This window comes from Euprymna scolopes, chromosome 12 (assembly GCF_053919585.1).
Source record: "Euprymna scolopes isolate OS-2025 chromosome 12, ASM5391958v1, whole genome shotgun sequence".
NCBI lineage: Eukaryota > Metazoa > Mollusca > Cephalopoda > Sepiida > Sepiolidae > Euprymna > Euprymna scolopes.
In genome coordinates this window covers 138255889-138279968 of record NC_136493.1, presented here as the reverse complement: position 1 = coordinate 138279968, position 24080 = coordinate 138255889, and the positions used below count along the sequence as shown (strand labels likewise).

Sequence of the window (24080 nt, the reverse complement as noted above, 5' to 3'; positions counted from 1 at the left end):
TATAAGGATTGATATATAATAAGAAAATATATTTCTACAGAAATATATATATATATATATATAAATATATATATATATATATATATATATATATATATATAGAGAGAGAGAGAGAGAGAGAGAGAAGTATGAATATGCGAATGTAAGAAAAAAATGTGAGTTAGTTACTCGACAAGGGATGCAAAAAAATCGATAGAGAGAAAAAGAGAGAAATATTTAGAGGCGTGTGAAAGAATAAAAAAAAAAAAAGGACTATTCTGGTTTAAATGTTTTCCCCTCTTCACCCCTACCTCGGTTTCTTGTGAGATCGAGTTATGTCCCCTCTGGTTTCCCCGTAGTTACAAGAACGACTAACGAGTGTCAAAGTTCCGGTATTGTTCACTTCCGCCGCGTCAGTGGCAGCCGGACGGGCGCTCCTACTCACCTGCACTTCTTGAGTTGGTGAAAATCAAAAACAAAAAAAAATAATTAAAAAAAAACAACTTATTATTTGATTCTCTCAGCCAACGACATCAATACAAAACAAAATAGACATTTCTTTATTACACGTTTTCTTATTTTTACACTATGGATACGGATTACATGTCGCGATTGTTCTGGAATGAAAACTTCTGGTTACCAGTCGGTACTTCATGGGAGGATCTCGAAGCGCCAAGTAGTAAAGATGTCTATTACCCCCGTGCGGTTGACATGTGTTGGACCCTACTCGCTGGCGTTTTTCTTCTTGGCTTTAGATATTTTTATGAACGGTAAGGGCACACATATTCATACTCATTCGCATTATTTTTATTTATTTATTTGGTATTTATGCACTTATGTTACCGTGCTAAAATGTTATTTAGAAAGCCATTCTTAACATGGGGAGGGTATTTGATAATTATTCTGTACTTTCACCTAACAATTGAATAAAGATATAAAACTTGAATTCAACTTAAACACTATATTTTTTTAAATAGCTAGGTAACATAAGTGCATAAGCACCGCTTTTTTTGTTTTATTTTTAAACTGTCAACTAATATACATTTTCTGTATATTTGGTGCTTGTTAAATTTTATGCATTTTATATAAATATTTTCAGTATTTACTTCAACAGTGATCGATCGATACGTAAATAGAACTAGGTAGTAAGTTTTTAAAATATATATGGCAATTAAGTTACACGGAATTTCCGCGTTTCATCCTCGTGAGGAGTCTTCAGACCGTGTGTGTGTGTGTGTGTGTGTCATATGAAAAACTTAATAAATAGGTACTTCTGCAGGATACGGACCGTGCTATTTTTTTGGATAGGATTTTCAAGTTATATTAAATTTTTACGGTATCTTTTGGTGCAAATAGCGCAGAGGGGTCTGAAATTCTAGCTTAGTTTTCATTTGGGGGGGGGGAGTTAGATCACGTGTTATTCGGTCGACGGTATCACAGCAAATAACATAGCCTCTTATGTTTTGATCCGTCGTGCGTGCGCGTGCGGGCTTTCAGCCCCCACCCCACCAATAAAAGTTTAATATACCACCTCCCCCCCTTAATTTTTTTCCTGTCATTATTATTTTTTTTTTGTACTAGTGCACTTATTGATCCGTGCTGAACGTTATTATTTAAAAAGCCATTCTTAACATGGGGAGGGTGTTTTGTACCTATTTTATACTTTAACCTTACAATTGAATAAAGAAAAACATAAAACTTTAATTAAACTTGGAAATACGATTTAAAAAATAGCGCGGATCAATAAGTGCATTTAGCGCCCAACTTTTTAGTGTTTTAACTTATTTTAAGGTGTTTTTTTATTTTGAAACAAATAGTACCGAGTTGTTAACTTAGAACCAGATGGTGGAAATTCTTCAGAGTTTCTGCTTAAATAAAGTTAGAATAACATCGTTAGCCAATGTTAATATCTTACTCATTCAAAGGGTTCATTTTCTGTTGAGATCGTCGACAGTACCACGTGACTTAACATTTCCCAAACTGAAAACGAGGCTCGAATTTCAGATCCCTCGGCGCTAAAGTGTTGGATGAAAGTACAGAATAGTTACAAAACTCCTCTTTTCCTATCTTAATCGGTTTCTAACGTTATTTCAGTATGGTCCATATTCTATATAAGTGCCCCCCTCTCCCAAATAAGATTTATTTCATTCGCATTTAAATTTCTTCACACCATAACGTAATGATTATCGATATCTATCTGTATTTTCATTAGATTTCTCGACGGATTTACCCAACAAAAGGCGGGGATCATGGCCTCGGATATCCAGCCCCCCCCCCCCACCCACCACTACAACCCGAATCTTAGGATCTCTCAATAGATATGGGCAATCCCCAACTGCACCCCACCCCCTAAGCTGGCATTGCAAGAGTTGTTCAGTGGCAGAGAAAAGACGTTATTTCAGAGGTTTCCTTCTAGACTAGTTTCACAACCATGGCTTCTGTCTTAGTATTTAATCCATAGCTGAAGAGAGGAACCCACCCTCTTTTTCCAAGAGCATTAGTAAAAGTGATGTAGCTGACTCGAAAAAAAAAAAAAAAAAAAAAAAAAAAAAAATATATATATATATATATATATATATATATTAGTGAAAAAGGGAGGGAGGGGTGAAATGCCAAACTGAAATTTAAATTTACATCCTTATCAACAAGTTTTTTTTTTTTTTGTCTTTTTACAAGGGAATCATCACTTACGAGGTTCCTTAAATAAGTTTAGAGACTTTTGTCAAATATTATGACTTAAAAAAAATAAACAAATAAATGCTATAAAATATGAAAAATGGTCATATGGTCAAATAGTCTTTACACAAAGACACCACAGCGTAATGATCGTTCGGGATCATCAGATTCTGGGTGGAATAGTTTTGTCTGACCTTAAGTCTGGGAGAGCCAGCATGCTTCTACTGAGAACTGTCTCTGATCAGTAGATTCTAACTTGCAGGCCATCAGAGCATCAAAAACTGCGGTATTTGAATTGATCAGCTCAACCATCTCCCTGCTGTCATGACATCTTCTTCCTGATCGTCTCCGAGCACCCTTAGGACAAACTTTTTGCAAATTTTCCGCATCTTCAGTTCCTCGTGAATAATTGTGTGTACAGTTCCCACACTGACATCAAACTGTGTACGTATTGTCTCTACAGACACACGACTATCCTTATCGATGAAATTCTTTATTTAGCCAATAAACTCTAGTGTTCTTCCTTGCTTATCCCACAACTCTCATCATCCCTGAGGACTCTTTACCTTCCTTGAATCTCTTATACCACTTGAAAACTGATGCTCGATTCATGCAAGATGGTCCAAAAGAAGTATGAAGCATTCCATGCGTTTCTGCAGCATTTTTATTGCATATCGTTCTTCTAAAGTGTCTCCCACTTCCAGGTTGCATTTTTGAAATTCACCAGCTGTGAAAATCGGGGTTTAGTAGGGAGTATTCCAAGTCCTGCTTTGGCTGTTCATTTTAACCTGAAATTATAAATTGGTCGGTCATCTCCATAAGATGTATGGCAATAACATACTGAATTTTCAAGAGTCCATGACAATTTTAAATGTCTGCACAAAAATCTGGAATCTTATTGAAGGCACCTCGTATCAAGGCCCAAAGACCTTTCGAGGATAAGCATTATGAGTGTACAGTGGTCACTGAGACAACAGCATAGTGATCATTAATGGTTGGGTATAATTTCATTATTTAAAGGACTACCCAACAAGAACTTGTTTACATTGTACTTGAAAACAACCATGTTATAGTTAGCTGGAAAGCAGGTGAGCAGAACAGTTCCACAGGTGGCAGTTCTAGGAAAAAAAAATTTGTTCATGGGATTTGCAAATGCAATCCATAACAATTCTTTTATCTTTTTCACTAAGAATACTATATGTATGAAGTGAAAATGTTTAATTCTGTGGGTAAAAATAGAACAAAATACACTTTTTATTGATCTTTATTAAAATTGGCAAGTCACTAAAGCACAGTGTGATTTTATTGCGAGAAAAAAAATTCTGTGTAGGATTTAAAAAAAAAAATTTTTTTTTTTTTTAATTTTTTTTTTTTAATTTTTTTTTTTTAATTTTTTTTTTTTAAATTTTTTTTTTTTAAATTTTTTTTTTTTAAATTTTTTTTTTTTAAATTTTTTTTTTTTAAATTTTTTTTTTTAAATTTTTTTTTTTTTAAATTTTTTTTTTTAAATTTTTTTTTTTTAATTTTTTTTTTTTTTAATTTTTTTTTTTTTAATTTTTTTTTTTTTAATTTTTTTTTTTTAATTTTTTTTTAATTTTTTAAAATTTAAAAAAAAAAAAAGAAAATTAAAAAAAAAAATAAAAAAAATAAAAATTTTTTAAAAATTAAAAAAATTTTTAAAAATTTTTTATTTTTTTTTATTTTTTTTTTTAATTTTCTTTTTTTTAAAAAAAATTTTTTTTTTTTTTTTAATTGTAGTTAAAAAGAGCTTGAATTAAAGGGTAAATTCACTAAATTATTGCGAGAAAAATTGTGTAGGCATGAAAAATCGTTTTTGATTGTTAAATATTATTCGAGAAATATTTTTGGGGTAAAATCTATTGAGAAATAAACATTTTGTTAGTGAGAAATACATGTTAAATGTGCAAACATTAGGTAAAGATGGCCGTCCATTCGACCATATTGGATAATTTTAATGTTTACATATTTAAAATGTGTATTTCTCAGATTTTTATCTTGAAAAAAATTCCTCATAATTAAAAAGAAAAACAAAACATTTAGCAGAGAAGACAACGAAGAAAAAGGCTAAAAATTCAAATATGTAACAAATGTTACCAAAAGCAAGATAAATTACTCTTCTATATACATAGATAAGTTTTGTGTATTTTAACGGAATTTTAAGCGTTTATTCAGTTCGAAAAACAAGTAGTGTTGAGTAGGTAAGTTAAACAGACAATCAAGATTGCCGACAAAAGCAAGCTGTCTTCAGAGTGTCAATAATGGTTCAAAAGCGGAAACATTAACAAAATACTGCTAGAAATCGACCATATAAGTTTTACTGTGACACTTGTATGGTGGATTTCTATCAGTATTTTAAGTTTTCCACTTTTGAACCATTATCGACGCTCTGAAGACAGTATGCTTTTGTCGGTAATCTTGATTGTCCGTTTAACTTACCTACTCAGCAGTACTTGTCTTTCGAACTAAATAAATGCTTAAAATTCCATTAAAATACATCCCCTACGAGGCTACAAAGTCCATTTTAAACTCTATCAAGGCAGGATAAGTCCTTTCTAGCAGCTCCTGTCCAGATGTGGCAACAGTACTCCATCCTTATCATCAGTAGTGAAATATCTACTGGATCGATAGAAGGATCCCACCATTTTTCCAGCAGCCTTCACAACGGATTTAATGTATGTGTTCCATTTAAGATCAGGAGTAAAGGTCAAGCTCAGAAGCTTGTCAAAACATGAGGCCTCCCCAAGATGAGAGCCATTCATTTCAATTGATGCCTGATAAGGATCGGAGCGTTTATGATGTAAAGATAAAAGCTTGGTTTTAGATGCATTAAAAGTAACCAACCACCTCTTTCCCCATTGTACTACATGCTAAAGATCAGAGGAGAGAGAATCTGAGAGAAGTTGGTCGTTTAGTCTTAGATGTGCTACCATAGATAGTAGTGTCATCAGCATAAATGTCTATGAATGATGTAAGGATGTGATTTGGAAGATCATTAATGTAGATCAGGAAGAGAGTTGGGCCCAGGATGGACCCCTGACAGACTCCAACATTAATACTGTGAGCTTCTGATTTCTGCCCATTAACCACTACGCTTATGAACCTATCAGAGAGAAATGATTTAATAATTGAGAAGACATTTCCAGCTATACCGTAGCTGGAGATCTTGTAAAGTAAACCTTTATGCCATACTCTATCAAAGACCTTTGATATGTCAAGAGCAATTGCCCTAGAAAGGTAGCCTCTGTCGAGAGATTCGCTAATCCTATGAGATATAACTGTAAGCACATCTGCTGTAGATCTAGCAGAACGGAAACCATATTGAGTGTCACTAAGAATGTTATTTTTACTGAGGTGGTTGATTACTTCTCTATTTAACACAGATTCCAGCAACTTACTCATGACGCACAGGAGACTTATTGGTCTGTACTGAAGAGCGATCACTTGAATTCTTAAATACAGGGCATACTGATGAGATTTTCCAGGGTGATGGGAAGCAATTCTCTTTAAGACAACGTTTAAACAGTTTTGTAAGGATGGACGCTAGTTCTGGTTGAAGTCTTTTGAGTACTATAATTGGAATACTGTCAGGGCCGGTTGCTTTACTGGAATCAAGGTTTTTGATTAGCTTGGCAACATCACGTACAGATATTTGTATATCACATAGCGTGTTTTCTGATACAGGAGGAAATATTGGGGGTTGGCAACCTTGGTCGCAAAGGGTAGAATTAGCTGCAAAGTCTTAAAGTAAAATTTTACCTTTATTTGTTATTTGAATTTTTGGTACTAGTGCAGACTGCAGAGATAATAGCAGTTCAGCCCGGCTTTGCTCGGGCCCTATATACTGTTCATAACTTGCATAATATGTATATGTATATATTAAAAAGTGTGAATATGTGCGGTAATGCCTTTCTATATTATAGGCTTCCTTAACTACCATAGAGAAAAGTTGGTAAAGACAGCAGAGGTTGAATTTTTAAAAACTTTGACCCCTTAACATTTATTGCTTTGGGGCTCAAATTAAACTAAAATGTTTGACCCATGTCCAAGTAAACCTACATCTAAAATTTCAAGTATTTAGACCCAAAATTGGTGGAAGAGCTTGGTAGAGTCTGCAAAGGTCAACTGTCAACTTTGACCTCTTGGCAGCCAAATTTTCGCCCCAAAACTGATTAAAAAGCTTGCTGCATGTCTGAATACACTTTATGTAAAATTTCAAATGTTTAGACCCAAAATTTACTGAATAGTTTGCTAGAGACTGCAAAGGTAAAATCTTTTGAATTTTGATCCCTTGGAAACCAAATTTTCAAGGGGAAAAAAAAAAAAAAAAAATAAAACGATTAAAAAGCTTGCCCTATGTCTGAATACACTTTATGTAAAATTTCAAATGTTTAGACCAAAATTTGGCTGAGTAGTTTGGTAGATTGATTGACCCCCAATTATGATCCCTTAGCATTTATTGTTTTGGGCTCAAATCAAATTCTGTCCAAGGAACCTATATCTAAGATTTAAAGTGTTTAGACCCAAAATTGGCGGAGGAGTTTGGTAGAGTTTTTAAAGGTCAAATCGTTGGACTTTGACCCCTTAACAGCCAAATTTCTGGCCGAAAACCGATTAAAAAGATTTTCCCAAATCTCAATACCCCTTATGTCAAATCTCGAGTCTGTAGACCAAAAAATTGACAGTTATTTTGTATGGAAATGCACACACACTTTCACAGATATAGATTTTCATGTCTAACGAACTTTGTTCATCGAACAATCTCCCGCTCTCTGCAAGTACATGAACAATACAATTTTCATAATTTTGTAATATTTTTTATCTCTAATATAATCGTCGAGTTACTTATTTAAAAAAAACAATCAATATATTTAAATCAAATACTTGAAATTTTAATAACTTTCTCTAACTAAAACTTATTTTAAGAGAAAGAAAAAGGGGTGTCCGTAAACTGATAGGAGTACTTATGCAGAGAAGGTACTGTGCGTGTGTTTGTGTGTGTGTGTGTGTGTGTTTTAATGGAATATTTAAATAAATTCAAGTTTTACCGTATCTTTTGTTTATTAAATTGTTAGGTGAAAGTATAGAATAGTTACAAAGCACCCTCCCCTCTCTATGTTAAGAATAGGTTTTGAAAACGTTACTCTAGCATGACACCTTATCTGTATAAGTACCCTTGTAGGGTTTTGAAATAACTAGTGTAGAATATGACTTTTTGGACGGAGACGAATTTTTTAACGGTGATTTTTGGCCAGGGTATTCCGGTAGTTCCATTTACCCATTTATTTGTTTATATATATATATATATAAATTTTTTTTGACAACTTTTTCGAATTTGTGTTTAGTAAAACAAACCCACTCCCACATTAAAGAAAAAAACTATGTGTCGCATTTTGCTGTCGTGGGGAAGAAATTAAATAGAAATTAACACAAATATGAATTTGACCATATATATATATATATATATATATATATATATATATATATATATATATATATATATATATATATATATTGTGGAAGGGGGTTTATACCCCCTTCCACAAAACACGGCAATGTCAAATGTGTGTGAAATACTGAATCATTGATAATGTTGGCTTAGTAATTTTTGAGTGAACGATAACGTTAACTATAAAAAAAAGTTTTTCTGTTAAAAGCAATGTATTAACGCAACGATAACTCGCTGTTGTTTTTACTGTTACAAAGAAAAAATTTTCTTTCTGAAGCTACTTTCTTAAAAACTAGATTTTAAAAGAAAATGCACAAATGAGAAGTTGAAGTAACTTCTAAGTTCGTTACTCCCGAAAAGACGGTCACGTGAATTTTTTTTCCGCCCTCATCGCCTCGGAAAGAAAAAGACTGTTGGTTGAGTTTTTTAATTAAAAAAAAAAAAAAAAAATCACCCACAAGTTGATTTTTTCTTTCTCTCAACAGAGAGAAAAATGTTACTACTACAGTCACAATGGATACTCCTTTATTTTTCGGGCACCTGTCCTCAAAATAAGAGGGAGAAATCAGTATTTTAAACTATGACAGAAACAAAGCATAAATAATAATAATAATAATAATAATAATAAATCCCAAAAAACTAGATAATGATTACTTCCGGAAAGAACTAATTACTACGTGCCCTGCCCCACCCCAGCGACGCCAGCGTAGTATAAATACCTCCAACCTGTCCATGTTAAGAACGGTTTTCAGAATAAACACCCCAACCTCGAAAGCCGTTCTTAACATGGGAGGTTGGAGGATGTTTACAGTACGTCCGGAAGTAATTATCTAGTTTATTTTATTTATTTATTTAAGCTATAAATACTGATTTCTCCTGATTCTGACAAATGCCCGAAAAAAAAATGGTGTCTCCATTTTCGGCAATAAACTGTAGTAGTTTCGAAAAAATAAATCATTAACTCGATTAATCGGTTCAATTGTAAATTATAGGCACCTTTTTAAAAATCTCATGGTACTTCACGGGGAACGTGAACCCTGCGTAAACTGGTTTTATTTTAATGGTTACTCTCTGAAAGCGCATGCTCAAAAGGTTTTCATTGGTTTATTTAATCACGAAAACTTTTTGAAGGTACTATTTGAGGGGGGAAAAGGGGCAAAGACATGAAAATTATTAAAAGAAAATGAAAATAAAAACAAACACGAAATAAAAGTATGAATAAAATTTGATTAAAAAAAATTCAAAAAATAAAATAAATACACGCTCGACAAAAAAAAAGTATGAGATATGGGTTTGTATTACTGCTGTTCGAAAAAGTTGTCAAAAAACAAATATATAACAAATAAATGTTATCAAAGGCAAGATAAGTTACTTTTCTACCAAACTGGATATATTTTTTGTGTTTTTATTCAATGTAACATGTTTATTCAGCTCGAAAACCATACAGTTTTTACCGATGTATTGGAACATTCAAGATGGCGTCTTATTCTCTCTTTAACACGGTAAGTGTGGGAAAAGATGTTATAAATAAAAAACCGGATAAAATACTGTTAGAAACTCGCTCAGTATATGTTACCGTGACATAGGTTGACATATATTCGGCGGGTTTTTAATGAATTTTCGAATACATCGGTAAACGCTGTATGTTTTTCGAGCTGAATAAATATGTTACATTGAATAAAAACACAAAAAATATATCCAGTTTGGTAGAAAAGTAACTTATCTTGCCTTTGATAACATTTATTTGTTATATATTTGTTTTTTGACAACTTTTTCGAATCTATGTGTACAGTAATACAAACCCCTACATTTTTAAAGACTCATAGAAATACTTCAAACATTGGGAGGGGAGAGATAACCTTGAAATTTATAACTCCACGACCCCCCCCCCCCTTATAAGATTTTTCCTTGAAAAGGTCCAAAAATTCTTTCCTGATATTTTTAAGGCTCTTCTCACGCACACACACAAAAACTAGAGTTGACCGGTGCAGTGCCCCCCCCCCCCCATATATTTTTCTTTGTCTTTTTTCAACGGATTATTATCGATTGGACACGAACCTACCATATGAAAAATATTCAATATTTGTAAGGGTTGCTCAGTTTGTAATACGTTCTAGTAAATCAATCTCTCATATTGGAACCACACTATGAAAGTATGCACATCCCTCGTATAGAAAGGATTTTTCATTTATTAGTCTATTAGTCTAAGGGCAATGATATTATTACCTTTATTTGTATTCCATATGGTTTTCACTGGTCGCCATGTTTGTATTTGTGCGTGTTCATTCAATTTTTGCATGCACGGTTGCTATTTGCCATGCATTTATTTTTAAATGTTTGAAGCCAAATTTTTTGAGAAAAAGATCAAATTGGAAATGGAAACCACACTTGTAAAAAAATAAAGGCAAATGGAAAATTTTCTTTATTAATGCTCTATAAAGAATTTAAAAAATGGCTATATTGAAAATGTTAGCTCCAAAATATTTGCGTCTTTTTTTTTTTTTTTTTTTTTTTACAAAAATTAACTTTGTATTGTTTTCTAAGCATTTCCTATTAAATTGAAATCATGAGCTTTTTATATATGATTTTGGGGGGAAATTTATTTTTTTAGATAAATACAATGTGCCTTAATAAGTTAACAAACTCTTTTGGTATGGCCACTTTTATTGATAGTACACATAAAAGTAATCTCCTCTGACTGCAGTGCACTTATACTGTTCAAATAACTTCAGGAAAGTCCCAAAGAACTCTTTGTGTGAGCGTGTCAATGACCCTAGTCACGCCCTCTTTCATCTCCTCAATTGTCTCATAACGACAGCCTTTAAAATTTTCCCTGAGCTTAGGAAATGATCAAAAGTCACAGGGAGCAAGGTCTGAACAATAGGGAGGGTGAAAAACTGTCTCGATGCCCATCTTGGTCAAATAGTCTGTGACAAGGATGAAGTTGTGGACTAGAAAATTCCACTGACTTGATTTGAAGAGTACTGGTCTCTTCCGATGGAATCTCTTCCTGAACTCTCTTAAAACCTCAACATAGTATTCCTTGTGGACTGTCTGTCCAGTGGGATCCCAGTGCATATAAATCATGCTTGTGCTATAAAAAAACAAAAAACAAGGATCGTCATAAATTTCTGGGTGGATTTGCTCTGTCTGGTTTCATGCTTCGACTAGGAACTCTGGGTCATAACAGTAGATCCTCATTGCAGGTCACAAGAGCATCAAGAACTTCAGTATCTGAATCAACAACCATCTCCCTGCTGTCATGACAATGTCTTTCTTTCTGATCTTCTCTGAACACCCTTGGGCCAAACTTCATGCAAATCTTCCACATCTTCAGTTCCTCATGAATATTTGTTGTATAGTTCCCACACTGACATCAAACTGCACTTGTTGTCTCTATAGACACATGATCCTTATCCATAACATTCTGTATTTGGCAAATCCACTCTGATGTTCTTTACTCCTCCGACACGTCGTCATCCCTCAGAGACTCCCTACCTTCCTTGAATCTCTTATGCCAATCGAAAACTGATGCTCAATTCATGCAAGATGGCCCAAAAGCGATTCTGTGACATTTTTTCCAAGTTTAAAACAATTTTATTGCATATCGTTCTTCTAGTGTCCTCACGTCCAGATTGCATTTTTTAAATTCACCAGCTGTGAAAATCAGGCTTTAGTAGGGTGTATTCCACTTCCTGCTGAAGCTGTTCATTTGAACATGAAATCATAAAAATTGGTCAATCATAAGATGTATAGCATTAACATACTGAATTATCAAGAGTTTATGACAATTTTAAATGACTACAAAAAGTCTGGAAACTTATTGAAGGCACCTTGTACACTTGTTCTAAGGAACCTTAATAATACAGTTGTTTAAATCGAGGTGACCAATGTTGTATTAGGGTGTCCTAGTTAATTTAATCAACCTGAAATAATACTTAACAAGCTTAAATTATGTACAATGACTAACTTCCATTCTCTACATTCCTTCATGTCTGAAGAAGGCTACACAGGGGCTTGGTGCATTATTGGCTGGTGTTGAAGCTGTTCTCTCTTGGTGTCGAACATCTTTTCAGAGGTAGCACATGTGAAGCAGTATCTTCGGAAGTGCCTTGGCTGGGTTGCAACATCCTATTCTCGACACTACTTTTCCTCTGTGTAGGTTGCTGTGCCAACTCCCTCTTTCACTTGCTTCTGCCTCTCAATTTGCGATATTGATGCCCATTTCATTTAGATAGTGTTTAACTATGTCTTTATACAGAAGTTTTTGCATGCCCATTCTTCTATTGCCATTCTATAGCTTTCCATAGAGGAGCATTTTCGGGATCATGTCATCTGCCATTCTTTGTCCCTAATGGTGGCGGTCTGAACAGAGCTGAAAGAGAGAAACAGACCAAATATCAACGTCTCATGTATGATATGAAAGAAACTGGAATCTTAAGGAGATATCAATCATACCAGTTATAGGTGCCACAGGGCTTATGAAGAAGAACCTGAAGTCCTACCTAACTAATATTCCTGGTGAACCAAGTGCAAAAGAGATCCAGACAATTGCACTTAAGGGAACAGCGAGGATACTAAAAAGAGCTCTCTGTTGGTTTCAATAAAAAGCAGGGCAATGTTGGCAGTTGATTTGGCTGCCCCATACCCAGCATTACAATCTTCAAAGGAAGAAAATTAAAAAAAAAAACAAAAAGAAATATGACCAGTCACACACAATTGTGTGGTTGCAAACACTGCTTCTATGCTGTCTGTATTTGCTCTTTTTAGGACTTTCACTTTCGTCACACAATCATTCCACCTGATTTTCATTATTCTACTGAGGTGGCGTTGCTGCACTGCCTCTAGCCTTCCAATGTGGTCCCGATATAAGGTGTAAGTTTCGTAAGATTAGAGCAAGGCTGGCAGTACTACTGCTTTGTACATCTTGCATTTTGTTGCCAGCCTGATGTCTTTTCTTGATCATAGATCCAGTTTACCAGAGGAAGCACATACATTTTGGATTTACCAACTGACTTCCTTGTCAATGCAATTGTTGTCCACGATCATGCTTCCCAAGTATTCAAATGTTGAAACCACTTTTAGTTCTCCATCCTTTTATTTTGATGGTTGGCTTATGTAAGCACAACTTGTCAGGTACCTTCAGTTTTCCCTGTTAATCTGTAGTTCAATCTCCTGTGAGAAGCAGTTTACCATTCTTAGTATAAGCGTGGCCTTCATTATAAAGACGGTCTTGGTATAAGTTGGTCGCTTTAATTCGAAATTTAAGATATTTGAAGATAAATTCCCTCCCATAATTAGGAATGAAATGAAAAATGGAATAGATACAGGTTTCTGTACTTTCCATTTAAGAGTGTTCAGTTTTTCTTCTTCCCAAGAGACACTTCAAACAAAAAAATTATGACAATTTAGCACTGAAATAGTTTTAAAGATACCGGTCAGGAGTTTCCACTTGTTCAGATATTCATTAAACTGATTTCTTCTTTGCCAAAAAGGTATCACTATCAGGTTGGAAAGTTTTCCACTCACTGACACTTGTCATTCGAGTTTTGCTGCTATGATGGAAATGATGGAGAATGGGTTATGGTGGGAGGGATGTTTTCGTTTATATTTATACGGAGAGTAAAGCATTAATCCTAAAAAAATTTTTTTCTTTCTTTCTCAAGGGGGGGAGATATTCTAGACATTTTGCATTTAACTTCAGACTGAAATAAAATGTATTAGACAAAATTAATTAAAAATAAACATAACATAAACATCTCCCAAAACACATACTTAAATCATTCATTGACATCTATGCTGATGACACGACCATCTATGGCAACACATCAACAGCCGTAAATGACAAAGTTCTCTCAGATTCTCTCTCCTCTGATCTTGAGCGCGTAGTACAGTGGGGGAGGAGGTGGCTGGTTACTTTTAATGCATCTAAAACCAAGCTCCTATCTTTACATCATTAACGCTCTGATCCCCATCTGGCATCAATTGAAATGGGTGGCTCTCGTCTAGGGGAAGCTCCATGTTTTGATAAACTTGTGGGCTTGACCTTTACCCCTGACCTGAAATGGAATAGGTACATCAAGTCAGTTGCCAAGGTCACTGGAAAAATGGTAGGATCCTTCTACCGCTCCAGAAGATATCTCACCCCTGATGCAATTTTCTATATGTATAAAAGCCAAGTACGTCCAAGGATGGAGTACTGCTGCCACATCTGGGCAGGAACTGCTAAAAACAGCCTATCCTGCCTTGACAGAGTGCACAAAATAGGCTTCGTGACCTAGTGGGTGATGCCCTTTTCTCTTCCCTGCAACCTCTCTCCCACAGGAGAGACGTTGCGAGCCTGTCTTTGTTTTATCGTTATTACCATCGCAGGTGCTCATCTGAACTACAATCTCTCGTCCCCCCTCGCCAATCCTTAATGATAAACACCCGCCTAGCTGAAACCACTGTCAAAAATTTTCCCCACTCCTTATCTGTGCCAAAATCAAAACGTAGATTCCATAAACAAAGTTTCTTTCTTAGAAGTGCACGCCTGTGGAACTCTGTTCCGGTTGCCTGTTTCCCACCTGACTACAACCTGGATGTCTTAAAGTCCAATGTAAACAAATTCCTGATGAACCGCTCCCTTAAGACACTTCATCAAATCTCCAACACTAACGCACTATACACACAATAACCCTTATCCCCAAGTGGCTTCAGGGCCTTGATTAAGTGGTGACTACCTTGTAAAAAAACAAAAAACAAAAAAAAAACATTCTTTGGATCTGTTCCTCTTCATGCTCCATCAGAGCAGTATCATCTACAAATAATAGTTCTGTGATCAGTTGACTAACTAGACTGAGCAAGAATACAACAAATAGACACATTTATTAAATACACTGACAATACAGAGGACATACATTTTACAATGACAAAACAATGCAAATATTCATTAACTTGCCACCTAGGTGAAATGTCTATCGAAGATAGGACTGGAACATTCTGCCAATGTTGGAATGCAATCAGCATGGGGGGAATTAGTGAGAAAAACCATTCTACCTTGCAGGGTAGAGAACACATTGTAAGGTAGGGTTAGGGGCTAGAATAGTATCACCTTGCATTTCCCCACATGCGTTTTGACCCATCCTGGTGGAAGTGTGCTTTCGCATACCCTGTCTCTAGGTTTCCCTGCCCAAGGAGGAACCTGCAACTGTTGTTCATCTTCATTATTCCCCTACACATTCTACAGTTTACATATTGTTGTTTAAAGTGTATCTGAGGACTTTAAAGAATATTTGAATATGTTATATTTAAATAATTGTTGATACATTTGTAGTTGAGTAAATCTGAAATGAGATTTTTTTTTTTTTTTTTTTTTTTACAAGTTTCAGAGTTTATTATTTAAAAAAAAAAACGTCATTCGCATTAATGGTGTCAAGTCCAAAAAGTATTGAGATAAGCTATTAAATTTCTTACTGTACTAGTTGTATTGTTTGAAGTAACAGCAATAATGAACGTTTTAGTTGTTGATTCTTTGATTGTAACAAAAGCTAAAATCAGCAGTTCCTTTATTCCAATTAACTTGTCACTCTGTCACAATAAGTCTCGGGTTTAATTATTAAAACAATACATTTTAGGCAAAATTCGACTTTATATATAAACTTAGTCTCCTTCAAGGTGTTAGAAAATAGCTGGGCAGAAGCTGTAAATTATCTGTTTATCTATCTAGTGATGAGCGGACAACACATTTGAAGTCATGTTTTGACAGCATGTCAAACTTTGTGACCGTTCAAGTTTACACTGGAAGATGCAAACAGAGACTGGAAGTGACGTCACATGTTCCGGTTTGCACATGGTAAAATAGTCCCAAAAATGGAGTGTTTCTCTTAGCCTTAAAAGAGCCCCTGGGGCACACGCAAGAGTTATCGCAAAGTATAGACAAACAAAATTATATAGAAATCAGTTAGTTACAACTTTTCAGAAAGTTTTATAAAAATTCAAGGCATCATGTTTATTTTATTTTTTTAAATAAGCACAAAAGTGTCAATTTTAGCTATTTTAAATTGAAAGGCACCCCTAGGGCTGCAACCGGAGTTTTCCCAGAAAATCTATTGTTACTTTTTTTTACTCATATCATGTATAATATTTGTGCAAAATTTCAAAAATTTCCAAGGCGTAGTTATTGAGAAAAGCACGGACAGAGGAACGAACAAGAATGAATTTACAGGTCCACCCTCCTTTTGTCGGGGGGGGGGGGCACCAACAAATATCTATTTGAAAGTAATTAATGAAAACGTTACAAATAAGTATTCTTGAAACAGTTTGAGCTTCAAAAATGTTATTTCCTTTTTTGATTTTTAACATTTTGTTTTTCAACGGTTTCACATAAAATTATATTTTTGGTAGTAACTAGATATAAAAAAAAATACATAATTAAATATTTTTAAGCGGTTGAAAGTAACAGCATAGTAATTGTGATATTTGCATAACAAATCTCCATTCATCAGTGTGGCGAAAGCTGTGAAAATGAGGACTTACCGTTCAAACGACCTAGGTGTGCGTGTGTGCTTTGTCATCGCTGCGAAGCTAGGATAAGAAAAGAATTCCAAGATGGCGCCGACAGCGTTTTGTAATGGTATGATCTCGGAAACTCTCGCAAAATCTCGTGCATATATGCAAATCAGTTGGTCTTCGACAACTATAAATTCAGGTCGTTTTGGAAGGCAAGGGGTGAGGAAAGAACGGCCGGTTAGTAAATGTGTACGCTGGTTCGTGTTGATGGCGTGTCACCGTGTCCGTGTGTGTACTGATCGAACCACTTTCCTGTCCCTTGGGCTTTGAATTTGTTTAGATTGGACTTCAACTTCAAGCTATTTCAGTGGATATCTCCGGTATGGACAAGTTCGACCTGAAATCGATCCCAGAATTTGACGGCTCCCCGGACGGACCTTCGGTGGTGGATGGCTAGAAAAAGTCAAACGCGTTTGCCGATTGTGCAAGATAAAGGACCCAGCTATGGTCATCCCGTTTAGGCTCACCAAGGGGGTCTATGCCGTGTATCAGCAGCTCGGGGATGACGCGACTATGGAACAAATTAAAGAGGCGTTGTATGGAGCATTTGGAGCGGACCCTTTTGTTGCCTGGCGGCAATTTTCTCGACGACGGCTTGGGCCAGGAGAGACGGTGGATGTCTATCTGGCTGACCTGAAGAAGCTTGCCGCCCCCTTCGGGGGGTGGGGTGCAAGCGACCGTATACTGGTGTGCGCCTTCCTGTCTGGGCTCCCGGAAAGCGCCAGTCGACTGCTGCGGGCGTCATCGAGGCTCAATGAGCTTGGATTAGAGGAGCTATTGGCTAGAGCCCGAAACATCATGAAGGACGAGGAGTGAGAAAAGAACGGCCGATTGGTAATTGTGTATGCTGGTTCGTGTTGGTGGCGTGTCACCGTGTCTGTGTGTGTACTGATCGAACCACCTTCCTGTCCCTTGGACGGACTTTGAATTTGTATAGATTGGACTTCAACTTCAATCAGCAAATCAGAGAATGCTGGTGTGTAGTATGAAAAAATGAAGACAACATATCTTTCCCATTTTCCTCCAAGAGAAAATACACACATGCTTGCATTATAATCCAGTCAGCACCTCTTTTGAGGCCCAAAAGACTGAGGAATATTCTAATAATCTAACTCTTCGTTCCATTATTTTTTTTCATCTCTGCCCTATGCACGTGGGCATGTCCTTAAAAACTAATTCCAGTCCTTAGTGAAAAAGGGCCTCGACAGACGAATAAGACTTTGCTGGACTTCTAGATACACAGTCCAGCAAAGCACATCTTTCGACAAATACGCTTCATAGTCGCATACATTGAAAACCATTCGCTTCCTGTTCAAACTTCTGTGAAAAGTTTCTAATGCCTATCCATATTTTAAAGTTAAAAGTTGAAATGGTTGAAAGTTTTGAACCTGCAAATCTTCCATTGTCTAATAACATTGTGGAAGATCATGTCTATTTAGCAGTTTTGCATGGTGCTGAATTCAAATTTAAATATGTTATGGCCTTGAGGACTTTTGGGGCTAAATGGGGAGGGGGGGCAAATGAAGGACTTAGTAATTTCTATTGCTGCATGATGCAGAACTCAAATTTACATATTTTAAGACCTAAAACTGCACCGTTTGTTCATTTTCACCAGGATTTGACATCCCCTGGGGACTTTTGGGCTAAATTGTGGGGGGGGGGGCAATCCTGAACATTTTTATGCCTTGTTCACTGTGCACTCACGGGGGACCATGCATGCTTCACTTGTTAAATAAAGAAAAGGGCAAAACATAAAAAGGTTTACACAACATTTGTAGACCAAAAAGCTTAAATTCTTTTCTTTAATAGTTACTATAAAACATGTTTGATAAAATAATCAGAAAAACAGCCAGAATTGAAGCTAAATTTAAAAAAAAAACACAAAAAACTAAATACAATTTTTGAAGGTAAAACTGCTTCAAAAAAGGTCAAATTCGCAAAACCCTGCAAACATTGGGAAGGCAGGCAGATGATCGTTTCCGGAATTTTTTTTTTTTTTTTTTTTTTTTAGTATAGTGGTCTTCAGTTTATTTTACTGAACTAATAGAAGCATCCATGGAAACTCTGTACAAGAACTGAATTAAATTCTCAACAAATTAGGATTTGATATAATTTTGTCCTTTACTTTAATTCAATGTTTTAATCGCTGGGATTCATGTCATATTAAACCGTTTTGTCACCCAATATTTACAAATGCAAAATGAAACGGGTTTTTTCAAATTGTATTTTTTAAAATAAGCAAATGAACAAAAAAATTGGGTTATTTTTCCTGTTCATTTGCTGATTTTTTAAATTTGAATTTAAAAACAAATGAAAAATCCTGTTTCATTTTGCAGATGACAGCTCTGCTCAAAAGTTTTTGTGAATATCTGGTGATAATCACTTTTTAAAATGTTACACAAAAAAAAAAGGGGCGAAATTAAGCCTGCCAATGTTTACAATTACAGGTCCTATGTCAAAACAAACGACATGGCCACCAAAATATCATGTGACTTATGTTAAATGCAACTTCTGGGGAAAAAAATGAAACAAAATACATTTTAATAGTTTTTGTATATTGTTCTAGTTTGGACTCCTTCTTATTTTTGTTTATAAAACTGAGGTGCGGCAATCTTTTTTAAATGGCTTCACTGTTATCAAGAGCTTTTTTCCAAACAAATCTTTAAAAAAAAAATAAATGTTATGGTTTTTAACTTATAAAAGGACAAAGAAAAAAGTTGCATCTTTCTTTTCATCTATAATATAAATCTCACCTGTTTGTTTAAATGCATGTATGTCTAAAACTTTCAACAAAGGTGACAGATTTTCACAAGATCGATATCATTTACAAGGTTGACGTCTCGGACGACAAATATCGAAAAATTGGCCAAAAACATTAATTTTTTGCAAGTCATCATATTGGTTGGATTGACTTTGCTTAATTTTGACGTTCCAAACTTCTGTTCGCGTCATAGAGTAGCGGTAAGGCATCAGACTCTCTTTCACTTTCTTTTCTGTTTTCACGTCACGGGTTCGAGCCTACCTGTCTACTACCACTTTATTTTATTTATTTTTATTTTTTTACTAAACACACCTCCAAACAGCCGGGCAATGCCAGGCACCCAGGCTAGTTAAAAAGAAAAAGGGCAATAGCTGCAGAGGAATTGAAGCTTTTGTGGAAATTTCTTTCATAAAGGTAAAATTCTAAAGACATTCATTTCTGTTTTGCATACAGAGAAAAGTCATTAGCTTCCTTTAAGGCATCACTGAAACACAAAAATTCAGTAAGAACTTTTCCTTAAGGCCCATCTAGTGAACTTTTTGTTCAATTAGCTTAATTTCCATGCCGATGACCTCCAATTATGGAGCATCCACCCAGGAACTTATAAAAGAAATTTTCCTGAATAGTAACGAGATCTAAAGACAAAGGATCATAGATGTGCAAAACTGTGCTTAGTATCAATATCAGGGTCAACAACCGTGGGTGCAAGACTCACTGAATCTTGTGGAAAATAAGGTATCTCGACACTTTTTCCGACACAGGAAGGGAAACTCTCATTGGATTTGCAAGGTGGCAAAATCAAATCCAGCTTCTTTCATACGGTCACGAATAGAATGATAAATAGATGTGAGCAACTCAAATTCACTACTGGTCTTGATCAGGTTATTGACATAAATTTTTTTGGCAAAGCATAGTAGATGCTTCATCATAAGTCAACTGTTAAGCGGTCCTGGATACGACCTTAAACTATATCCGATGGTGAGGCCCCAGCTTGAGGGCTTTGGGGAGTGTAGAACCACCCTTTAATTGCCATTGCTCCCAGGTCGACTCTGACCCAGAGTGGTAGTACCTGTTAGGGTGCCAACTATGGGTTAAATAGAAGCCGACTTAAAAAAAAAACAAACAAATATACTCTATTAAAAAATCGTTCTTCAAAATCACTAGATTCGGCATTAAATAACCTGAAAAGGGTTGATATGCCGTAAAACAAAAACAATCAACCAACTGTTCGGCATATTTGAGTATGAAACTCAAGATGAACGGACTGGCATTAAAACCAAAAATAATAGATTTGTATCTGAAGGTACACAGATGATCACCATCCTTCAAGAAAAAAAAAAAAAATTGATTTTTGTCAACTCCTGAAATATCTTGTTCTCATCCCAAGGCAAATCAACATAGTAGTTCCCCTTACATGGACTTGTAAAAATGCCTTCCTAAGATCTCTCAGGAGCACATAATCGTTTTTTGCTAAATGCTACTAACAAGGCTAACAACTTGGCAGTCAAATAAACTCCAGAATGTGCAGCATTATTCAGGGAAATGTCCCACACCTTTTAAACGAACAGTTGAAAACGGGACAATTTTTGTGGTGACCTCTGTGCCTTGATTAATAACAGGACGATGAGGGATCCAATAATAGTTTTCAAAGTCTTCCCAGGATACATAAATGAGTTCTATGATGTTCATTGCTTTCATACTTCCGGAAGACATTTTTATAGTTTTCACATAGTTTATTTATTTATTTATTTTTTCCCCTCTATTTTTCCACCACTCTATGAAATCTTCAAGTAAGAGATATAATTTAACGCCACCTGAGATATCTTGTCTCATCCAAAGTGGTACTTTCCTTTCTTTAGAATAAGTTTCCTTGAAAACTTTAATTTTGTTTCATCATAAGACTACAAACTGGAATCCCTCTCAGTTCCAACTGAATCGAGAGAAAAAAAACAAACTTAATTCCACATAAAAACCCAATTTTTTGTATATCAATCTGGAAACTGATTTTGGTGCCTTCGAACTGAAATTAGGTGCTTTCACGCATGCGTAAAGGAAACTTTTACAAAGAAGTTTAACTTCCATCAATTCCAGCCAATGTAATATATCGGAAATGCTTCCTGTCAAGTCTGTTTTGGCAAGATTTTACAAGCGCTACATTAGTCATCGACGCATATTCCTCAGCTACAGATCGTAGTGTTTCAAGTGGTTCCTTATCAGTTGCCATTATGTTCAGATGTGCCTTTCTTGTTAGGGTATCAAATATCCATTGATATACACATGCTAAATAGATTATTACATGCAACACTAGTATCTGCCATTGAATGGGCCAAAATAACACTTTTTAAAATTTGTTTATTGCTTAGAGTGCCCTCATTAGTGGAGGAGTGTTGGCAGTACTATAGTTATTTTTGTGTTGCAATACAGAATGGCTCTTTTGGGATCTGGTTTATCCTCAAATTAATAACCGGCTTTTTGTTTAACTTTGCCCTCCTAGGGAGTCTTAAAAACTGGATAGAATTTTTTATTTAAGTGTAACTCCCCACCCACTCCACTCCAATTTTTTTTTATTTCTTTTACTATTTTACTACTTTTAAATGTTTTGGTATTGCTTTGACACTAAGAAGAGATGACATTTTAAAGGAGTGTTTTTCTTTTTTAAACTATTTCTTCAGCAACTTTTTTATCCATTGCTCCCCCACACTGAATGTAAAAATAAAAATTTGTGTGAGGATAGGTGTGAAAAAAGTATTAGTATTTCTTTAAAAAAAAGTGTTATATTTAAGGTTATCTGCTTTTTACTTCAGATTTCTACTTTGTAGACTGAATGGTGGTGACAAGCAAGATATAATCCCTTCTGATTAATGATTACCTAATATAACCTAATCCCCCCCCCTTTTTCATGTTAAGAATGGCTTTCTCGTCTGCTTGGCTGTCTAAGAGAATATTCTGATTGTTTTTGATTCTCAAGTATATATCCGATACAGTTACATTTAATCGAGAACCACATCACTCTATAAAAACATATTAACTGATATATACTCGAGTCAAAATAATGAAAAGAATATTCTCTTGTGATAACCGTAATAATTATCCAGCCAAATTGGCAGCAGAAACCGGAAATCAAATAGAGTAAACAATCTTGACTATAACCAAAAGATTTAATGGCAGCCATTTGGGGAATACAAAACATGGTGACTCGTTCTATCATGCCATATGATCAGAAAGTAGGTGATCATTTTATCTTATATTCCTGTAGTAAAATGAACTTCTCTTCAAAGTCTTTCCCCATTCTATTAACGTGTAATTGCATGAAAACAAAATAAAATCTTATTCTTATTGTTCAGTTAAACAGTCTGGGGTTAAATGATAGTTTTGTCATAGTTTCGTTTTTTTTATTATTTTTTTTTTTTTTTTTTATACCCCTCCTCTCACCGATTTTCTTACTCTGCTAATTTTAACACAAATCTGCTTTTCACTTTTTTTTTGTACCTGCAATACAATTTTGTGTTTAAAAATAAAACAATTTATGTATTTTTTGTTGTTGTTAATTACCAGTCAGTAACATGAATCCTGAAAAAAAAAAAAATGTCGCTTGTACTATTATAAAACACCTTGTTGCATAAAATCATTGTATTCAATGTTTCTTCTATTTAATAAAATGTGTTTAATCTAATTGATTAGCTGCTAGTTTTTACCTGTTACTGTTGTTAGTACTAGCAAGCAACAGTTCAACATGACTTATTATTTACATTTATTTGCATGCTGTTATACGCTTGGTGATGCATTATGGGTTATGAAGAATTTGTGGAAAAATAAAATTACCCTGTTGAATATTGTATGTTGTTGATTCTCGTTGCATCTCCAGGAGCTCATGAGGTCAAAAATGCCCCCAAATGACACGTTTTGCCCCATCACTTTTGATTCATCCATTAGATTTTTTCTGAAATTTGGCCAAAATATGGAGTCCATTGTTCTTAATATAAATCCAGTATGGGTGACCCGGGCAAAATTCTGATTCGCGTCCCTGGGGACTTTTAGTGCTAAAAAACACCCCTTTTCATGGCTCTTTTTTTCATATTACTCAACAAAACTTAATATGTCTGACTATATAGTGGTTTTTCACGGTGGTCAACTCAAATATACATGTGGTAAGGCCTAAAACTGCACCGTTATTCATTTACACTGGGATTCGGCATCCCCAGGGGCTCAAAAGAGGTAAAAAAAAAAAATGGCAAAAAATGACACTTTTTGCCCCATAGTCTTTGATCCATCCATTAATTTTCCTGAAATGTGGTCAAAATGTGGAGGCCATTGTTCTTAATATAAATTCAGTATGGGTGACCCTGGCAAAATTCTGGTCCGCATCCCTCTGGGACTTTTGGGGCTAATAAAACATGCCTTTTTGGAGCTCTTTTTTCATATTACTCAAAAACTTGATATGTATGTCTATATAGTGGTTTTCCATGGTGCTGAATTCAAATATGCATATCTTAAGGCGTGAACCTGCATCGTTTGTCCATTTTCACTGAAATTCAGCTTTCCTAGGAGCTCAAAAGGGGTCACAAATGCCCCCAAATTGCAAAAAATGACACTTTTTACCTCATAACTTTTGCCCCATCCATTAGATTATTCTGAAACTTAGCATTT

The 24080-nt window shown here is 35.1% G+C and overlaps 1 protein-coding gene across 1 annotated transcript in view; it reads left to right on the top strand.

Annotated features, from left to right (window-relative positions):
- Window positions 1–336: 336 nt before the first annotated feature.
- Window positions 337–24080, top strand: part of LOC145291511 (ceramide synthase 5-like) — a 187651-nt gene continuing 163907 nt past the window's right edge. Inside the window, exon 1 of the mRNA XM_080137481.1 lies at window positions 337–749. Within this exon, the coding sequence (XP_079993607.1) occupies window positions 568–749 (182 nt within the window). The 5' untranslated portion in view covers window positions 337–567. The remainder of the gene's footprint in view (window positions 750–24080) is intronic.